We start from the raw sequence: 21967 nt of genomic DNA, 5'->3' as shown, positions 1-21967 counted from the left end.
TCAAGGCCCTAGGGCTCCATAATCAGCTGGTGGCAAAGCCAGCCAGGCTTCTGTCCTTCCCTTCAGGTCAGTGGGTTGCCCCTGGTCCCAGGTGAGTCCAGAGATGCCATCCAGGAGTTAGGGCTTAGAGCTGAAAACCTTAGGAATCTACCTGGTTCTCTATTATACTACAGCTGAGCTGGCAGCCAAGTCACAAGACAAAGTCCTTCCTATTCTTCCCTACCCTTTCCACAAGCAGTCTCTCCCCATGGCTACAACTACCCCAGGCCCATGTCAAGTACTGGCTGGCTACCACCAGTGTTTATTCATGGCCTAAGAGCTCTTCAGTCACCTTATGGTGAATGTTGACAGGCCTGGGACTGGCTCTTCAGGGCAGTGGGCTCCCCTCTGGCCCAGGGTAGGTCCAGAAATGCTGTCCGAGATCTACCCCACTGGTAACTAACTGCAACATGAAGTCTTCTTTACCCTTCCCTCTCCTTTTCTCAATCATAAAGAGTCCTTTCTTATAGCCACCACAGCTGGGAATGTGTTGGGTCATACCTGAAGCCAGCACATCTCTGAGTCTTACCTCAGGACCACAGCAAGTACTGTCTGAATACCGTTGCTGATTATTCAGGACCCAGGGGCTCTTTAGTCAGCAGGTGATGAATCCTGCCAGGACTGGGTGTTCCCTTCTAGCCCAATATGTGTCATGCTGTCTGGGAATTAGGGCCTGGAATTGGCCTTGGTACTCTGCCTGGTGCCTCACCCTACTATGGCTGAGCTGGTATCCAAGTTGCAAGACAAACTCCTTTTTACTCTTTCCTCTCCTCTTTTCAAGCAGAAGGAAGGAGTCTCTCCCAGAGCTGCAAGCTGCTCCACCTGAGGTTGGGGGAGGGATGGCGCAAGCACTGCCCCGGCTGCCCCTGGTGTCTCACAAGGTTATGTGCTTCTCAAGTCCACTGGCTCCAAGACCAGCACAGCACCAGGACTTGCCCAGGAATTGCAGTCCTTGTGGCCTAGTCTGCCCTTCAAGTTTATTTAGGACCCCAGAACCCTTTAGCTTGAGTGGCAAGGCTTTCCAGAACTCAAATTCAGAACACTGGAATGGGTAATTCCCCTCTGGCTCAGGCTGGTCTAAACCTTCCCTCCGTGGAAACTGACTGAGTCCTGCTCAGTGTTGCTTTCTGATGTGACAGGGCAGCACTGAGTTCCAATGCAAAGTCACACAATCACTGTGCTCTCCCTCTCCCAAGCACACAGATTCTCTCTCCATTCCACGCAACCACTGCCAGCGGATGGGGAAGGGGTGGTGTTAGTAATTCAAGACTGTCTTTTCTATCCTCTTCAGTGTCTCTTTAAGTGATATGAAGACAGATCTAGGTACTGTAATCATTGACCTGATTTTTGGTTCTTATGAAGGTGATTTTTTGTGTGAACATTTGTTCAATTTGGTGTTCCTGTGGGGAAGACGATAAGTGGACAACATCTTTCAACATCTTGTTCTGCCTCCCCTCTCAAAAGTGTTATTCTTTTATTTTACTTTATATTTTGCTAATAGTAAGGTAGTCCCATGTTTATAAGTTTATCCATTACCTATAGTTCTTCTGTGAACTAACACTTATCTCTTGCCCATTTTTCTTCTGGATTATCTTTTTTCTTACTGCTTTGTAGTTTTTTCTTCTTTTTAATATAATGAAAATATTAACCCTTTGCTTATAGTTTGTATTGCACATATATATGAAATATTTTTTATCTAGCACATAGCTTGTGTTTTAACTTTAAGGTATTTTGTCTAGAAGTTTTTGTTTTGGTAAAGTCGAATTAATCTTTTATTTATGGCTTTTACTTCTTTTGGCTAAGTTTAAGAAGGCCTGCCTTAAGGCCGTATCTGAATTTTTCTTAAGATTTGTTTTTAAATTCAGCCCTTTAATCCATTTGTATTGTCATTTTCATTGTGTATTAAATTCCTTTTTATAAGTGGGCTTATTTCGTTATTCTTTCTGCCAATACCAGACTATTGACTGATAGACTTATGTTTTGATATTTGAAAGACCAGATTGCTCTTTTTCTTGCTCTTTTTCAAAATTATCTTGGTTATTCCTAGGCATTTATTACTCTGTGTGAATTTCAGTTTGTTTAATTAACTCTCATGAAAAAATCCCACTGGGATCTTAGCCAGTTTGGCTAGATTCATACAGGAACATAACTTATTTCCCTATTCAAATTTTCCTTTAAATCCTTCTGTGACATTTTATTTTCTTCATAAATGTCTTACATTTAAAAAATAAGGTCTATTCCCAAGTATTTTATATTTTGTTGCTTTTATGAATAGGATCATTTTTCCTATTACATTTCCAGATCTCCTAAGTGCTAATTTTAGAAAAAACAGATTTTTAAACATCAACTTTGTAAACTACTGCTTAACTAGTAGTTTGTCAGTTGATTTTCTTGATTTTCTAGAGAGTATCTTCACATAATAACTGTTCTGGCAATTTTTTTCAAATCTTTAAAACTTGTCTTTTTTGTATTGACTAGAAACTCCAATATAACACTGAAAATTGCACCCTTACTGTCTTAGTCCATTTATGCTGCTATAAAGAAATATCTGAGCCTGAGTAATTTATTTTCTTATTTTATTTATTTATTTTTTATTATACTTTAAGTTCTAGGGTACATGTGCACAACGTGCAGGTTTGTTACATATGTATACCTGTGCCATGTTGGTGTGCTGCACCCATCAACTCGTCAGCACCCATCAACTTGTCCTTTACATCAGGTATAACTCCCAATGGCATCCCTCCCTCCTCCCCCATCCCCATAATAGGCCCTGGTGTATGATGTTCCCCTTCCAGAGTCCAAGTGATCTCATTGATCAATTCCCACCTATGAGTGAGAACATGTGGTGTTTGGTTTTCTGTTCTTGCAATAGTTTGCTGAAAATGATGGTTTCCAGCTGCATCCATGTCCCTACAAAGGACACAAACTCTTCCTTTTTTATGGCTGCATAGTATTCCATGGTGTATATGTGCCACATTTTCTTAATCCAGTCTGTCACTGATGGACATCTGGGTTGATTCCAAGTCTTTGCTATTGTGAATAGTGCCGCAATAAACATACGTGTGCATATGTCTTTACACCAGCATGATTTATAATCCTTTGGGTATATACCCAGTAATGGGATGGCTGGGTCATATGGTATTTCTAGTTCTAGATCCTTGAGGAATCACCATACTGTTTTCCACAATGGTTGAACCAATTTACAATCCCACCAATACTGTAAAAGTGTTCCTGTTTCTCCACATCCTCTCCAACACCTGTTGTTTCCTGATTTTTTAATGACTGCCATTCTAACTGGTGTGAGACGGTATCTCATTGTGGTTTTGATTTGCATTTCTCTGATGGCCAGTGACGACGAGCATTTTTTCATGTGCCTGTTGGCTGTATGCATGTCTTCTTTTGAGAAATGTCTGTTCATATCCTTTCCCCCTTTTTGATGGGGTTGTTTGTTTTTTTCTCGTAAATTTGTTTGAGTTCTTTGTAGGTTCTGGATATTAGTCCTTTGTCAGATGAGTAGATTGCAAAAATTTTCTCCCATTCTGTCGGTTGCCTGTTCACTCTGATGGTAGTTTCTTTTGCTGTGCAGAAGCGCTCTAGTTTAATTAGATCCCATTTGTCAATTTTGGCTTTTGTTGCTGTTGCTTTTGGTGTTTTAGACATGAAGTCCCTGCTCATGTCTACGTCCTGAATGGTATTACCTAGGTTTTCTTCTAGGGTTTTTATGGTTTTAGGTCTAACATTTAAGTCTCTAATCCATCTTGAATTAATTTTCGTATAGGAGTAAGGAAAGGATCCAGTTTCAGCTTTCTACTTATGGCTAGCCAATTTTCCCAGCACCATTTATTAAATAGGGAATCCTTTCTCCATTTCTTGTTTTTCTCAGGTTTGTCAAAGATCAGATGGCTGTAGATGTGTGGTATTATTTCTGAGGGCCCTGTTCTGTTGCATTGGTCTATATCTCTGTTTTGGTACCAGTACCATGCTGTTTTGGTTACTGTAGCCTTGTAGTATAGTTTGAAGTCAGGCAGTGTGATGCCTCCAGCTTTGTTCTTTTGACTTAGGATTGTCTTGGCAGTGCGGGCTCTTTTTTAGCTCCAGATGAACTTTAAAGCAGTTTTTTCCAATTCTGTGAAGAAAGTCATTGGTAGCTTAATGGGAATAGCATGGAATCTATAAATTACCTAGGGCAGTATGGCCATTTTCACAATATTGATTCCTCCTATCCATGAGCTATGGTATGTTCTTCCATTTGTTTGTGTCCTCTTTTATTTCACTGAGCAGTGGTTTGTAGTTCTCCTTGAAGAGGTCCTTTACGTCTCTTGTAAGTTGGATTCCTAGGTATTTTATTCTCTTTGAAGCAATTGTGAATGGAAGTTCATTCATGATTTGTCTCTCTGTCTGTTACTGGTGTATAAGGATGCTTGTGATTTCTGCACATTAATTTTATATCCTGAGACTTTGCTGAAGCTGCTTATCAGCTTAAGGAGATTTTGGGCTGAGATGATGGGGTTTTCTAAATATACAATCAAGTCATCTGCAAACAGGGACAATTTGACTTCTTCTTTTCCTAACTGAATACCCTTTATTTATTTCTCTTGCCTGATTGCCCTAGCCAGAACTTCCAATACTATGTTGAATAGGAGTGGTGAGAGAGGGCATCCCTGTCTTGTGCCAGTTTTCAAAGGCAATGCTTCCAGTTTTTGCCCATTCAGTATGATATTGGCTGTGGGTCTGTCATAAATAGCTCTTATTATTTTGAGATATGTTCCATCAATACCGAACTTATTGAGAGTTTTTAGCATGAAGGGCTGTTGAATTTTGTCAAAGGTCTTTTCTGCATCTATTGAGGTAATCATGTGGTTTTTGTCTTTGGTTCTGTTTATATGCTGGATTATGTTTATTGATTTGCGTATGTTGAACCAGCCTTGCATCCCAGGGATGAAGCCCACCTGATCATGGTGGATAAGCTTTTTGATGTGCTGCTGGATTCGGTTTGCCAGTATTTTATTGAGGATTTTTGCATCAATGTTCATCAGAGATATTAGTCTAAAATTCTCTTTTTTTGTTGTGTCTCTGCCAGGCTTTGGTATCAGGATGATGTTGGCCTCATAAAATGAGTTAGGGAGGATCCCCTCTTTTTCTATTGATTGGAATAGTTTCAGAAAGAATGGTACCAGCTCCTCCTTGTACCTCCGGTAAAATTCGGCCGTGAATCCGTCTGGTCCTGGACTTTTTTTGGTTGGTAGGCTAAGAATTATTGCCTCAATTTCAGAGCCTGCTATTGATCTATTCAGGGATTCAACTTCTTCCTGGTTTAGTCTTGGGAGAGTGTTTAAGTGTCCAGGTAATTATCCATTTCTTCTAGGTTTTCTAGTTGATTTGCGTAGAGGTGTTTATAGTATTCTCTGATGGTAGTTTGTATTTCTGTGGGGTCGGTGGTGATATCCCCTTTATCATTTTTTATTGCATCTATTTGATTCTTCTCTCTTTTCTTCTTTATTAGTCTTGCTTGTTGCTCTTTTCAAAAAACCAGCTCTCGGATTCATTGATTTTTTGGAGGGTTTTTTGTGTCTCTATCTCCTCCAGTTCTCCTCTGATCTTAGTTATTTCTTGCCTTCTGCTAGCTTTTGAATGTGTTTCCTCTTGCTTTTCTCTAGTTCTTTTACTTGTGATGTGAGGGTATCAATTTTAGATCTTTCCAGCTTTCTCTTGTGGGCATTTAGTGCTATAAATTTCCCTCTACACACTGCTTTAAATGTGTCCCACAGATTCTGGTATGTTGTATCTTTGCTTTCATTGGTTTCAAAGAACATGTTTATTTCTGCCTTCATTTTGTTATGTACCCAGTAGTCATTCAGAAGCAGGTTGTTCAGTTTCCATGTAGTGGAGCGGTTTTGACTGATTTTCTTAGTCCTGAGCTCTAGTTTGATTGCACTGTGGTCTGAGAGACAGTTTGTTATAATTTCTGTTCTTTTACATTTGCTGAGGAGTGCTTTACTTTCAACTATGTGGTCAATTTTGGAATAAGTGGGATGCGGTGCTGAGAAGAATGTATATTATGTTGATTTGGGGTGGAGAGTTCTGTAGATGTCTATTAGGTCTGCTTGGTGCAGAGTTGAGTTCAATTCCTGGATATCCTTAATTTTCTGTCTCGTTGATCTGTCTAATGTTGACAGTGGGGTGTTGAAGTCTCCCATTATTATTGTATGGGAGTCTAAGTCTCTTTGTAAGTCTCTAAGGACTTGCTTTATGAATCTGGGTGCTCCTGTATTGAGCGCATATATATTTGGGAGTTAGCTCTTCCAGTTGAATTGATCCCTTTACCATCATGTAATGTGAGCCTGAGTAATTTATAAGGAAAAGAAGTTTATTTGGGTCACAGTTCTGCAAGCCGTATAAAAGTACAGCACCAGCATCTGCTCCTGCTGCTGAGTGCATCATGTTGCTTCCACTCATGGTGGAAGGCTAAGGGGAACTGGCAGGTGCAAAGGTCATGTGGTAAAAAAGTGGAAGCAGAAAGAGGGGAGGGAGATGTCAGATCTTGTTAAATAACTCTTGGAAGTAGAAGAGTAAGAACTCACTCATTACCATGAGAATGGCACCAAGCCATTCATGAAGGATCCACTCCCATGACCTAAACACTTCCCATTAGGCCTCAACTCCAACATTAGGGATCAAATTTCAACTAAGATTTAGAGAAGTCAAATATCCAAACCATAGCACGTCTTATCCCTGAGTTTAAAAGGAATGTGTCAATGTGTCTGTTTTACCACTAAGCATGATATTTATGCATTTTTCTAGTTTCTGTATAAATTTTATAATCTTTAGGAAGTTTTTCATCTATTCCTACTCGCCAAGAGTTTTCAATATGAGGGGATATTATAGTTTATCAAGTCCTTTTGCGGCATCAAGTGAAGTAAGAGGTGAATCATACTGATAAGATTTTCTAATGCTGAGACATTCTTGCATTCCTTGAACAAAACCTACCTGGTCACAGTGTATTATTATTTTACCATGCTATCAATCTGCTGTTATTTTCCTTAGGATTAGGTGAATAAGCAAGTGAATGAGTATTTATGTATGTATGTATAAATGAGATGGGGTCTTGCTCTGTCACCCAGGCTGGAGTGCAGTAGCACGATCTTGGCTCACTACAACCTCAAACTCCTGGGCTCAAGCACTCCTCCCACCTGAGCTTCCCAAGTAGCTGGGACTATAGGTATGTGCCACTATGCCCCACTTCTGTATCTATTTTATAAGTGAGACTGGCTTAGTTTTCCTGTATTATCATTGCCTGGTTTTGGTATTAGACTAATAATACCTTCATAAATAAATCAAATCGCTTAAAACAGTATTATCCTAAGTAGTTTTTTACATAGTGGAAAATGTAAATGAATTTCCTCCTTTTCAAGAGAAATTAATACTCCATAAGACGTCAAATATTTAGAATTGAGTAATATAAGAATAGCCTTCTAACTAGTCTCCCTGCCTCCACTGTGGTTTCCTGCCCAATCAATCATCTATACTAGTATTTTGATTTTTCTAAAGCTCTTCAATAGCTTCCTATTGCCTAAAACAGTAGTACTCAATTACAGTCAGGTAAACGTGTATCAAGATACTTTACTCACCAGAACTTTACAGTGTGAATGTGTGTCAAGCAAAACATGCTTTCTATACTCCCTAATTTTGATATACCTAAAATATGCTTAATGTGGATGTGGGTGGGGGAAATGTGTTTAAAAATAGCTCCTATGGCCAGACACAGTAGCTCATGCCTGTAAACCCAGCACTTTGAGAGGCTGAGGCAGGAGGATTGCTTGAGGCCAGGTGTTCAAGACCAACCTGGGCAATATAGTGGGATTCCCTCTCTATAAAAAATAAAAATAGCTGAGTGTGACAGTGCGCACCCGTGGTCCCAGCTACTCACGAGGCTGAGGCGGGAAGATCACTTGAGCCCAGGAGGTCAAGGTTGCAGTGAACCAGGATTGCGTCACTGTACTCCACCCTGGGTGACAGAGTGAGACATTGTCTCAAAAACAAAAGCAAACAAAAATAGGTCCCTCTACTGTTACCCAGAAGTAAAAGGAAACTAAAGGTACAATTCCCTAGCTAGGTATATAAGGTGTGTATATATATAGGTATATAATTTTGCTTCAGTGATCTCTCTAGTCACCTCTTTCCCTGCTCCCCACCCTCATCATACAACTACAACTTCAACTCTACTCAAACTATAGCCAAGCTACTTGTAATTTCCAAAACAAACTTCACTGTTACACTCTTCAATGCCTGTGTGCTTACCTTTTCTTGGCATGCCTTCCCTGCTAATCCAACTTCTATTTAGTCTTAAAAACCATTTCAGATGTCCTCTCTTACGAAAGTTTCCTTGTAGACCCCTCATCTACCACAAGTTAATCACTCCTTCCTCTGCATTACCTTTGTATCTTGCTGCAAACTCATCTAACAACTGAGTGCTTATGAGTCAAGCACTTCACCAAGAACCTTACATCTTTTGTTGAATTTTCACAACCACCCTATTAACTAGGAGGTATTATACCCATCTATCTAAAATTCAGATAGATTAAGCTGCTTTGACATTCAAAACCTAGTCTGAGACGAAAGTTTCTTAAAATGTTTGCTGTATTTTTTGTATACATTATTATCCACTATATATGATAAACTTGACTACTGAAGCAGCAACTACAATCACTTACCTATTGAATATAAATAAGGAATAAAAGGTTCAAAAATTAATCTTCTAGATATTTAAAGACTATCCTATAAAACAGCATAATTTTCTTCTAATAGTTATATCCCTCTGATAGTTCCACAAAAGTGGTTATAGATAAAAGTTTCCCAAGTGCTTTATGGTTGTTTGTTTCCGTTACTAAAGCCAAGGTATAAATGCTTTCTCTTGATAGATAATAGAACTTCTGGTGAATCTGGATTTGGGGGATTTCCCCTCCCAAACCACAAAACATTTAGATGGAAAAGGAGTTCTACTCAGGATCAAGGATTTTATAGAATTATGGACAAGAAGGAACTTGGAAGAATACATTCACAATTAAATCCTTTCAGTGAAATGATGCTTGCTTTTCCTCTGCTGAGGACCTGGGTTGCTTTGTAATAGTCCTAATCTTTAGAATTTCTGCCTATGTGTGTCAAAAATAGGTCTCTATAGTTTCTGCCCTGAATCTTTCCTCTTAGGCGGCATAAAAGCAGTCTTCAAAGAAATATGCACACTGGAGTCAGAACAAGTATGAGTTTCCATGCTGTCACTGGCTCTGTAACTTCTCTAAATTTCAGTCCTTATCTGCCTAATCTCACAGTATTACAGAAAAATTAAATGGGATAATCCACTTAAGCACTTAGCATAGTACCTGGCACAGAGTAAATGTTTAAAAAATGTGGCTGCTTTTTTTCTTATAGAAGGGCAGGCTTGGTGGCTCATGCCTGTAATTCTCAGCACTTTGCAAGGCCAAGAGAGGAAGAGTGCTTGAGGCCAGGAGTTTGACACCACCCTGGGGAACACAGTGAGACCCTGTCTCTACAAAAAAATTAAAAATTAGCCAGGAATGGTGGTGCACGCCTGTAGTCCTAGCTACTTGGGAGGCTGAGGTGGGAGGATCACTTGAGCCCAGGAGTTGAGGCTGTAGTGAGCTATGACTGTGCCATTGTACGCTATCCTGGGCGACAAACTGAGATCCTGTCTTAAAAATACATACAAAAATACAACTGAAAGCAAATATTATGTCTCCCAAGTCTTTCTTTACTTCAGGCAAACCCCTTTCAGTTCCTTCAACCGTTCCTTAAATGCTATTGTTTAAAGTATTCTCATCTTGATTGCTCTTCTCTTGACAAGTTTCAGTTTGCCAAACTTGTCAGATCCAGAAGTGGATATGACCTTTTTCCTTGAAAATAGTTCCCAATAAAAGAAAAAACAATCTTTAAATTATGAAAGTAATAAACATTTAACTGAAAACCTAGAAAATAGAAAGATGGAAGAAAATTACTCATAAGCCTAGAAGTTCATGTCCAGCCTGGGCAACATAGCAAGATTCTGTCTCTTAAAAAATAAATACATACATAAAATTTTTTGAGCATACAATATGTGCTGGGCATAACAAGCCATGGAATTTGCCTCCAAAAAACTTCGCAATCTATCTGCGAAGTAAATGACTAAAGCTATGATTTGAAATGTGGCTAGCCCAAACTGAGATGTGCTATAAGTATAAAATTTTCAAATTTACAGTATAAAAATAGATGTAAATATCTCAGTAAAAATGTTTATATTGATTAGGTAATCAATATAATTACTTCCACACGTTGAAGTGATATTGTGGATACAACAGTTAAATATATATACATGAAAATTAATTTGTTTCTTTTTATCTATTTAAAGTGTCTACTAAGAAATTTAAAATGATACATGTGGTTTGCACAGTATTTCTATTGGACAGTACTGGTCCAGAGACATGAGAGAACCTGGTACTTATGGACAAGTCACACAATTTATCCTACAGTAAGAGAAAAAAGTAGCAAACAAGACAAGGGCCAAATCAGCTAATTAGAGGTTGAATATGTGCCTATGTTTAAAGAACTGTTTCAAGCCATTTGGGGAAAAAAAGAAAAAGACAGAAGTTATCCCTATTTTCAAGGAATTCATAGTCTAAAAGAAGAGACAAGATGAGATTTAAACTTAACTCCAATAATCCCCACTGCCAGGAACAAAGTGCTATGTTCAGGGACTTCCTCAACTCCACAGCCATCTGGCTCCAGGTGTCTAGTGCTGCATTCCCACTTACTCTCATTTTCTGTCCTTCAGGCTCTCTAGTGGTAACCAGAAGATGCATATCTGCTTGACACACACACAAGATGACAACTTCATTTTAAACACAGATGTTGCTAGTATCTTACTTAGCAGTATCTCTCCTTGCACATGGGCTGTCCCACCCCAGAGTCGAGGGTATTAGGAAGCTCTATAATTGACAGCATTCACACAGACACGTATCTTCTACTCTAGACCATAGTATCATTAGCCAAATATTATTTACTTCCTTGTAGCTAACAAGCACCATTAAAATATAAAGAATCATTTCAAAAAGGAAGAAACATTTTCCAAATTGTTATGAGGTACCTCCATGTGCAAAGTATTACATAGGCTCTATATGGAAGACAAAGTGATAGACATTATCTAAAGCACCTAAATAAAATGTCTGCTTCTCTACATAAAATGAAGAGTTAGGCTAGTCAAATTCATCCAGAAGTAAACAATGATTGCACTACGGAAGTTTACACAAATTGGGTTATTCTTGTCATATCCCATTAAAACAGACTTAAGAGGCTAGGGAGAAAAAGCACTCAGGGCACATGACATTGCTGCAAGAATGTAAGTAATTCTCTGCAAGCCTGGCTGCTGAAACTGCCTGCTAAAATATGAAACCAGTTTTATCTAATAGCTACTGAAACAACCTGCTGTGACCCTAAGACTAGTTTTACTCATCGCAGTTACTTATCTAACAGAACTTGCCAGCTTCTGAAACCTTTTTTTTTTTTTAACATTTTTAAATGTCTCTTTCACATTTTCCTTGACTCCCTTTTTTTTCTCCCCAAACCTTTACTAGTGCCAATGAACTTTCTCAAAGAACAATACATAACATTTCTCCTTTTTATAAAACCTCCAACCTTCTCTTTGTTCTTCAGACATACTGAAGAACATACTACCCAGTCTGTGTGTATGCCTGGAATAGCAATTCTTGCTTCCCAAATAGAACGTGTTAACTTCCAAGATTTGTCCCTATACTTTAATTACTTCAAAAGTGCTAACATTAACTTCTACTATCAACAACCTACTTACCGTGAACACAGCCCAAGAAAGGGCAGAATGACCTCCTCCATGCAGAAGGAGCAGGACTGGACCCTCTGAACCACTCTTGTAAACTCGAAAAGTGTATGAATAGTTAAAGATAAAACATCTATGTTTTTGCTCACTGAAGTTTTTCATTATTTAAACACAGTAATACTGCTAGAAACTTACATGCAAAACTGCAGACTGCCAAATGTAAGAGATGTAAGTAGACATTTCTGAGACACCAACCCTCTGAAGCATGAAGCCCATGTGACCATTTTGTTCAATGAAAAAAATATATATATAGTCCCTTTGCCCTCGTGAGGACATAGCCCCTGGATTCTAGAAACGAAACTAGTTCAACTCACTTGACTCATGAAACCTTCCCCTGGGCCCCTAAGACAGTTTATCAGTTTCAAGAATTTAATTCTTAATCCCTTCTCCACGCATTAGACAATTACAGCCAAGAAAGATACTGGCATGGACTTACAGGCAATATTCCATAAAGAGCAAGTGAGGAATAAGGTGAAATAAGTAGCAGGAATAAAGAACATTTTAGAAACTACACAAGTCTTTTAACTTAGATAACATCATAAGCTCACTAAAGAATAAGCCATTTTGCAAAGGATATATCCTTGCCAGTTTCATTCTCTACTTCTACATCTTCCATGGACTCAAAATACTGACTCCAAGGAACAGGGGAAAAGTCCCGCTTTCTTCCAGGGCTGAGAGAAAAAAAGAGAGAGACATTTCAAGAAAAATTATGCATAAAGACATAAAATCTTGGTCAATAAACGCTAAATGTAAGTCAGTAATGAAAACAGCAAAGGTATTTTCTCTTAAAAATATAAAGAATTCATCACAAAGTATCATATTAAACATGCATTTAAATAAGAATGTATTTAATGTATTGTATTACATACTAATGTAAATGCATTTAAATAAGTATTTTAAAATGTATTTAAATCCAAACATAGATTTAAGAGTAAAAATTTTAGGATTTTTCAAAATTCTTTAGTATATTTTAATCACGAATAAATTCTGTGTTCACATACACACAAAACCTGCTCATTTTTCACCTTGCTGACTTTAATATCATTCCTACCTCAGTCAATAGTCAATAGTCTTGGTCACTATTACTCCTTTACACATTTAATTCTCCATACTCTTCTTTCATGCTTCCTTGTCATTCCCAATCAATATACAACCTCCATGGAAGGCAAACTGACAATATCAATACCTTGAACTTACAGGAATTTATCTGAAGAACTGCTCACACAGAAGTGAAATGACTTAAGTATTCAATGCAACATTGTTTGTAATAGAGAAAAGATGGAAAAAATCTAATATCCCTCAATAGGGGAACTGATGAAAATAAATTGTAGTAGATAGAAAATATTAGTTAGTTGTAAAAATGAATATATTAATAGAAGTCTTTATATATAAATATATAATTCCAAGATTCATATATATAACTCCAAGATGAACACGATATGCGTGCTATCACTTGGGTAAAATTGTGAAATATATGTTAACCGTTTATGTATGTTTACAACATATCTGGAAGGATATTGATATAACATTTATGGTATCTTGGAAAGGAAAGTATGATTGGGAAATGAGAGGAAAAATTTTCAATCTCTGTTCCTTACTATCTTTTTATTTTTGATCATGTATTATTAAAAAACGAAAAATTATTCTAGAACAAAATAAATCAGTAAGTGTCTATTCACAATTTATGTCGTCAACCTTGGATGGAATACAAGAAAGAAATTTCAAGCTGTCCCCAGTTTCCAACCTATTCTTATTCCTGGTAATGGAGGAAATTCAGAATTCTATCAGCAGCAAAACATTACCTCCTGCCAGACATGTTCCTGAATATGCTATGGGGCTGATTGGAGAATATCTACAAAGTATAATACAAAGCTCCTTTTAAAAACTTAATATAAAAGCTCCTGGTTGACTATAATACTGGAAAAAAACTACAACAGAGCAGAGAGGTAGCAAGGGATCTATTCTTTCAAAAGTGAAACATTTATTGAATGTCTACTCTGTTTTAGGCATTGAACCAGGTCAGTATTTCTGAATCTAACAATGAAATCACCTGGAGAACTTTATACCCATGCTTGGGTCTCACCTCTAGAAACATATTTAAGTGGTCTGTGTCATGGCCTGAGCACTGAGGATTTGTACAGTTCCCCACGTTAAGAGAGAGGCACTATAAATACAACAATAGAGGACATGATTTGGAATGAAAGAGGAGTTCAAATTCCTTATAGTTCCTACCATTTCTCTACAAGTTCCTAACACATTATGAACTTGGTCAAATTATTCTGCCTTGGATTGCAGAGACTGAATAAAATTACTTTTAAAGAATCTAATACATCTAGCGTTTGATAATTGCTCAGTAGATGGATAATCCTATCTTCTGAAATAAAAATGACATTGTGAAGTAAACAGCAACTTCAGCCTGGACCTGCTTTTTTTCCTTTTCTGGTTGCACTTGAAATCCTACGGGAAAACTAAAAGCAGAATTTATAATTCTACTTACTCACAAGTTACTCACAAATCTAACTATCCTACAATAATTTGATTATAATGATAACATGGCATGTCAAACATGTTATAATGGATTCTAAGGATCCATGGATGAATTCTGATATCTGGACCTAGGAAATCATCATAGTAATAGTACATAATATTAACTATGCACAAACAAGTCACTGTGCCAAATACTTCACAGACATGATTCCATTTGACCCCTGCAAAACTTTTTACGCCCATTTAACAGACAAAAAAACAGATTTAGACATAAAGGTAACTTGCCAAGGCCACAAAACTATTATATGGTAGTGACAAAATTCAAATCCAGTTCTACCACTCTCTCTCCAAAGCCTCTGCTCTTTACTCCAATGCTGTATCACTTCTTTCATCCTTTTATCTTCTCATGCTGTCATTTATGCTTCTGAAAAGTAATAAGGCTTGAATGCATATTATTAGAGGTTTTCTTTTTGTAGTCTAAATATAGCTGACTCTGCCAATGCCAAAGAACCTTTACAAGTTAGCCAGGTACCAGTTAAAGAAAAATTACTTCCTATAAATAGAAATTATTCACAGGAGAACACCCTTCACTTCTAATTTCCTTCATTTAAAAAACCAAAAAACAAAAAAGGCCTGTAGTCCCTGCTACTCAGGAGAGACTAGGGTGGGAAGATAACTTGAGCCCAGGAGTTCTAATCCAGCCTGGGCACAAGTGAGGCCTCATCTCTTAAAAAAAAATAATAAATAATAATAATAAAAAAACAGGTTCCAGGGACTACCCAACTTTCTACCAAACGAGTAATTCCCATTTATTTAAGGAATCAATAATTCTCCATCTCCAAAGGTTGCTCCTACTCCTACAGAGATTTTCTAGCACACCCCTAACAACTTCTTTTAAACACATAATTGGGCCAGGCATGGTGGCTCACACCTGTAATCCCAGCACTTTGGGGGGCTGAGGTGGGCAGATCACCTGATGTCAGGAGTTCGAGACCAGCCTGGCCAATGTGGCAAAACCCCGTCTCTACTAAAAATACAAAAATTAGCCGGGCATGGTGGCACATGCCTGTAGTCTCTGCTACTCAGGAAGGCTGACGCAGGGGAATCACTTGAACCCGGGAGGCGGAGGTTGCAGTGAGCCAAAATCGTGCCACTGCACTCCAGCCTGGGTGACAGAGCGAGACTTCGTCTACACACACACACACACACACACACACACACACACAAAACATGATTGTTTATAAACTAGAAGATTTCAATTAATTGTGTAACTAATATTAGACATTACATAGGTGGCAAGAATCTTACATTATTTTTGTATTTTAGTCAGAATAGAATCTTGTGAATTTTAGGGATATAGTTTAGATTGATTTTAAAAAACAGCTTTAGATTCTTATTTTACGCCTAGATACTTTATAGTCATTATAGTTTGCATAGGTTTTTTTAAATTATAATTTTTAGATTAATTACTAACTTTTTCCTCCCATGGGGTCATAATGAAAGAATTTTAAAGTAGTGAAAGAACTTTCAAAAGCATACCAAGGTTAAGTTACTGATATGGTTTGGCTATGTCCTTACCCAATCTCATGTTGAGTTGTAGCTCCCATAATTCCATGTGTTGTGGAAGGGACCTGGTGGGAGATAACTGAATCATGGGGGCAGTTTCCCCTATACTGTTCTCATGGTAGTGAATGAGCCTCACGAACTCTGATGGCTTTATAAGGGGAAACCCCTTTCACTTGGGTCTCAATTCTCTCTTGTCTGCCACCATGTAAGACGTGCCTATTTCCTTCCACCATGATTGTGACGCCTCCCCAGCCACATGGAACTGTGAGTCCATTAAACCTCTTTTTCTTTATAAATTACCCAGTCTTGGATATGTCTTTATCAGCAGCATAAAACAGACTGATATAGTTACATTTTAAAAGGAAGAATTTATTGCTGGGTGTGGTGGTGCACCCCTGTAGTCCCAGCTACTTGGGAGACTGAGACAGGATGATCACTTAAGCTGTGGAGTTCAAGGCTGTAGTGCACTACTATCACACTCGTGAATAGCCACTGTACTCTAATCCGGGCAAAACTGTGAGACCCTGTCTCTCTCTCTCTCAAAAAAAGGATTAATTCATTCAAAAAATATTTACTAAGAACCTATTAAATGTATAAGGCTGGAAATGACATAGGATAATGGGAGATGCTGGGATAATTATAAAACTAGAGAGACAACGCATCTGCTGTCAAGAAGTTAGTATTAAGTACGTAAATATCTAACAAAATGTACAAAGAGTTAAATACCCTAAGAAGTATAGCTAAAGTGCATTGAATGTTCATAGGAGGAGAGAAAGATTACTTCCAGCTTGGAGAATAAAGGCAGGCTTTAAAAAAAGCACACAGACACACTTAAGCTAGGCATTGAAGGACAGAAAGAATCTGTGCTGATGGAAATAGGGAGGGAGAAAGGGATAAGACATTTCAGGCAGATAAGGAGCCAGCCTGCTGCCTGTCAGAAGGAACACTGAAAACAACAACAGAATGAGGTGGAAATAATACAGCATTTTTGAAATGCCAAAAGAAGGTGACACAATTAGATAGTGGAAAAAGAATGTTAGCTTAATAAAATGGGGGATATATGTTCTTTTTGCGGTTATTTGTATGTGTGTGATTTTTTTGGAGGTGCCCAACAGTCATGGATGATATCATAGAAAATGAAGAGCCAGTCTATAGCCATAACACCCTGAATGCGCCCGATCTCATCTGATCTCAGAAGCTAAGCAGTGTCGGGCCTGGTTAGTACTTGGATGGGAGAAAATGAAGAGCCAGGCTGGACACGGTGGCTGATGCCTGTAATCCCAGCACTTTGGAGGTCAAGGGGGGAGGATCGCTTGAGCTCAGGAGATCGAGGCCAGCCTGGACAACACAACAAGACCTCGTCTCTACTAAAACCAAAAAAAATTAGGTAGGCATGGTGGTGCGCGCCTGTGGTTCTAGCTACTCAGGAGGCTGAGGCAGAAAGATGATTTGAGCCCAGGAGATCAAGGATGCAGTGAGCTGTGATCACACCACTGCATTCCAGCCTGGGTGACAGGGTGAAACCCTGTCTCCAAAAAGCAAACAAACAAAAAAAGAAAATGAAGACTCAATAAAATGTAGAGACAAAAGTCTTTCAGAAAGATCAATCTGGTTACAGGCACAAGATGGACTTGATTTTGGGAAAAAATATGCTGCAATAACCTGGCTAGAAAAGGATGGGATCAGTTAATAGGGTTGACAAAGAAAAAAGAGAAAAGAATGGGAGACTTAACTGGCAATGGAATTAAAAGTAAGAAAACACAGAATGACCTTTCAAAGGCAAGGAACAAATCTTGGGAATGTTCAAGATATGAAAGATGATTGACAGCAGAATCAAAGTCAATTTTAAACTTTTGAATAGAGAAACGAATAATTAAGTCCTACAATTTATAAATAAAAATCTACTCTGGTAGGTTACTGTATAATTTTTTTTTACATTAGAATAGGGTTTATTTCAAACCTAACAAAATAAATAATTTCTTCCCACCTCCTATTGCCAAAGGAAGAAGTTTGCAGAGAGGAGACAAAGTGGTGCTGTGAAAGACACAAAGGAAATATGGTGTTTGCCTGAGTCACATGAATCAAATGTGTTTATGGACCTTTTGCTATTGTCACAGACCATGTTCAGAATTTAATGAAAGCTATGAACCCTCAATCGAGAAAAAAATGCATGCACATATATTTTGCATATAATTCCACTGGCTTCAAGAAACCTATCTATGAATCCCAAATTAAGAACGCTTAGCCTATAATTTGACCTTAACAATCTTTTTCCAGCAGAAAGAGAAAAAGAATGAGGAGATATTGCATTCTTATTAGTTCCTAAATCTGAATTCATTTTCCATTTGCTACCAACTAAAGGTTTATTTTCACAACCCAGTTCTGCCTTTATTAAACTATGGGACCCTGGGCAGTCACTTTACTTCTGTAAGCCTGAGTTTCTTCATGTCAGGGGATTATAGTACCCATTTTATAGGTGTTATTATGAGGATCAAAGATGCCCTTTCATCTCTTGGTTACTCTCAAATTAGTCTGTTCTATTTATCATAAAACTAATCATTTTCTAAAATTATCTTATTCCCATATTTGTTATTATCCTCCAGTCACCCCAACTAATTCACCACTAATGTGAGATCCATTAGAACAAGAAGGTTCTCCATTACTTCACTGATGTATTCCCAGCCCAGAGTCTGATACACATCAATGACTAATACTGTTTACAGTCTGAAACTAATTAATGTGCATAAAGCACTTAGCTTGGTTTCTCAATAAATATTTATTACCATTATTAAATAGCTTTGAGGTTAATAATCCTTACTTAATCCTTATAAACTTTCTAGTAAAAGCAAATGGGATACTACATCAATCAAGACTGTGGTACAGGTATAAGAACAGACATAGAGATCATCTAAATAGAATCAAAAGTCCAGAAATAAACTAGTATTTATAGTCAATTTGTCAGAGGCATTTGAACCACGGTGACTCCATTTTGAGTGAGGGCTAGGAAAATGAGGCTGGAACTTCCTGGGCTGCATTCTCAGAAAGTTAGGCATTCCTAGCCTCTAGGTGTTTATGGTTAAGGGAACAAATTAATAACATTTACTAAACAGACCCACACTTGGGAGCTTCCAGCTATCCTGATATCTGGAGAACAAAGGCATTCCTAATTTTGCTTTAAAGTTAATAATATCGATTCTTGCAAAAATATAGTAATTAAGAAATTAATCCTTTATCACAAACCCTTACATCAGAACACATCTCTCCATATATACAAGCATTATATCTAGAGTGGATGCGTTCCTCCTCTTACTTTCAGGAACGTCTACTCTCTCTATGGAGTAGCTGTTCTTTCACCACTTTACTTTCTCAATAAACTTGCTTTTACTTTGCACTGTGGACTTGCCCTGAATTCTTTCTTGAGCAAGATCCAAGAACCCTCTCTTGGGGTCTGGATCGGGACCTCTTTCCTGTAACAAACTGATTTTCAACAAAGGGGCCAAGATCAATTCAATGGGGGAAATGATATTGGGACAACTGGATATCCACATGCAAACGTACAAATCCAGACCCCTTCCTCACACCATATACATAATTAACTCAAAGTGTATCATAAACCTAAATAGACGAGCTAAAACTATAAAACTCTGAGAAGAAAAAAACAAGTAAAACTCTGTGATGCTGGATTAGGCAACAGTTTCTCAGATACAACACCCAAAGCAGAAGTGATAAAAAAGATACAGGACTTGAACTTCATTAAAATAAATACCTTTTCATTAAACAATACACCATTTTCATACTATGGCTACATACAGAGAGCAGTAAGCATAGTTTCATGGATAAGAACATGGGCTCTGAAGTCAGATTCTTTTAGTCTAAATTTCATTTCCAATAACTATGAGTTATGTGACTGTTGGCATTTCTTCAATTGTAAGCTTTGAAAAGTGATTATTAGTAAGTACTTCCTGTTAGTTATTATGGAAACATGGTTTATAGTTGAGCCACATGGTAGACCAATTGTACTCCTTGTACAACTTTTGGTTTTTTCCAGAATAATTGTCTTTTTAATTTTGTTTGCTTAGTTTTCTATTACAGTGTCACTAATTGTTTCCCAAAACCTTTTGATAGGCAAAAGACATTAATAGGATTTTCCCTAAAGAGGAAACACAAACAGCCCATAAACATACGAAAAGGTTTCCAATTTAAGAGACATAAATTTAAAATTACAGTGAAGTATCCTATTTCACATCCATCATGTTTACAAAATACAGGAAGCCAGACATTAACAGGTATTAACAAGGAAACAGGGAAGGCTATTTGGAAAACAGTAAAGCATCACCTAATAAAATTAGACAAGTGTCCTTCAACTTGGTAATTTTACTTTACAAAGAACCTCCTGCACACAGGCATCAAAACACACATATAAGAATGTTTGTAGACACTTGCCTATAAAAGCAAAGAATAACAAGCAAGCTAAATATGCATCACCAATAGAATACACAAACTGTGATGTATCTGGATAACAGAATATAGCATAGCAGTGAAAATAAATTTAAAAGTTACATGAATTTGAAACATATTTAGAGAAAGAAATAAGCACAGAAGAATAAATCCTGTATAATTCCATTAATAATAATGTTCAAAACAGGCAAAGCTAAATAATGTATTTTTAATATACACATGCACAAGTGGTAAAACAATAAAGAAAAGCCAGGCACTGATTATCATGCAATTCAATACCAGTTTGGGAAACAGAGATGCTCTCGAGGAGAGACAAACAGGTTTCTAAGGTGCTGATAACGTTTTACTTCATAAGCTAGGTGATGGACACATGAGAATTTATTCTTTTTTGAACTGTACATTTATACTTTACTTTTCTCTATGAGTATTTCACAATTTTAAAGAAAGAAAGCCTTTGAATTCTGTAAAACTTCTCTTAATATTTGGTCATTCACATTAAATAATCTACCAGGTCTATTTTTCACTCAAATTTCCATTTCTGGCACCCTCCATTCATCTGCTCCAAATGGGACTGCCTGCTGTTTGATATGATGAACTGATAACATTTTACTATCATCTCGGGAATTCTTCTTGCCTTTCACCTGTGTTGAATCCCTAATCCCATATCCCATATTTTTCTTGTTATAGTCTCTTATTTTGATGAAACACATCCTCCATCAGCTTCATGAGAAAGGGACATTAATTTTGAAACTTTGCATGTTAGAAAATAGTGTTCCCCATTTTCACACAATGACTGACAGTCTGCCTGAGTATAGACTTCTTATGTTAGGAACTGTTTCTGTCTATGGTAATTAATAGATCCAACTTGAGAAATATTGGCTAAAATTATATGTAAGTGTGTGTGTAAAAAATATATAGATGTTACATTTATACAATCATAGTGTATAATTATTAATTATATATAACGATCTTATATATTGTAATTATATAGTCATTCATTCTTTTAAATGCATAGAATGAGCTGGCAAGAAAGTAAGGAACAGGGAAGACCCAGGCCAAAAGTTAAGTAGGGTGGAAACCCAGAGAGGCACTTAGACCATTAAATCTGGCTTTTATCTTGATGGCATTTGCCAACTGTCCGAACTTGAAGTTCTGCGGTTTCCTGGGGCACACAGAACAGGACACAAAGCCCAAGGTAGGAAGCCTTGCTGAGGAGCCCAGCAGGAAACCTTTCTCCCATCAAGCTGGGATCTCAAAGGATCATAAGCTCAGTGAAAGGTTGAAACAGAATTAACTTTCTGCTCCTTACCACAATCTCAGGATTAAATTTAACAACAACAACAACAACAACAACAACAACAACAAAGCCTGTCTTAAAACTTGGCGTTGAGAAGAGAGAAGCAAGAAAAAACAAACATGGCTCTCAAACTGATATGGAGCTAAATACATATCATTTACATATCCCAAGAAGTTTCAAGATGAGAATGTAAAGTGGATCCAACTGGTAGTGCCCTCAGG

The 21967-nt window shown here is 37.6% G+C and overlaps 1 protein-coding gene across 2 annotated transcripts in view; it reads right to left on the bottom strand.

Moving 5' to 3' along the window:
- PPME1 (protein phosphatase methylesterase 1) overlaps positions 1–21967 on the bottom strand; it is an 87268-nt gene that overhangs the window by 42163 nt on the left and 23138 nt on the right. For both annotated transcript variants that reach the window (XM_023209431.3, XM_023209432.2), the window contains exons 2-3: positions 12516–12609; positions 11894–11986 (exon numbers count right to left, since the gene is read on the bottom strand). In XM_023209431.3, the coding sequence (XP_023065199.1) occupies positions 11894–11986; positions 12516–12609 (187 nt within the window). The remainder of the gene's footprint in view (positions 1–11893; positions 11987–12515; positions 12610–21967) is intronic.

Source organism: Piliocolobus tephrosceles, chromosome 13 (assembly GCF_002776525.5).
Source record: "Piliocolobus tephrosceles isolate RC106 chromosome 13, ASM277652v3, whole genome shotgun sequence".
NCBI classification, from domain to species: Eukaryota; Metazoa; Chordata; class Mammalia; order Primates; family Cercopithecidae; genus Piliocolobus; species Piliocolobus tephrosceles.
This window is presented reverse-complemented; position numbering and strand designations above follow the sequence as displayed.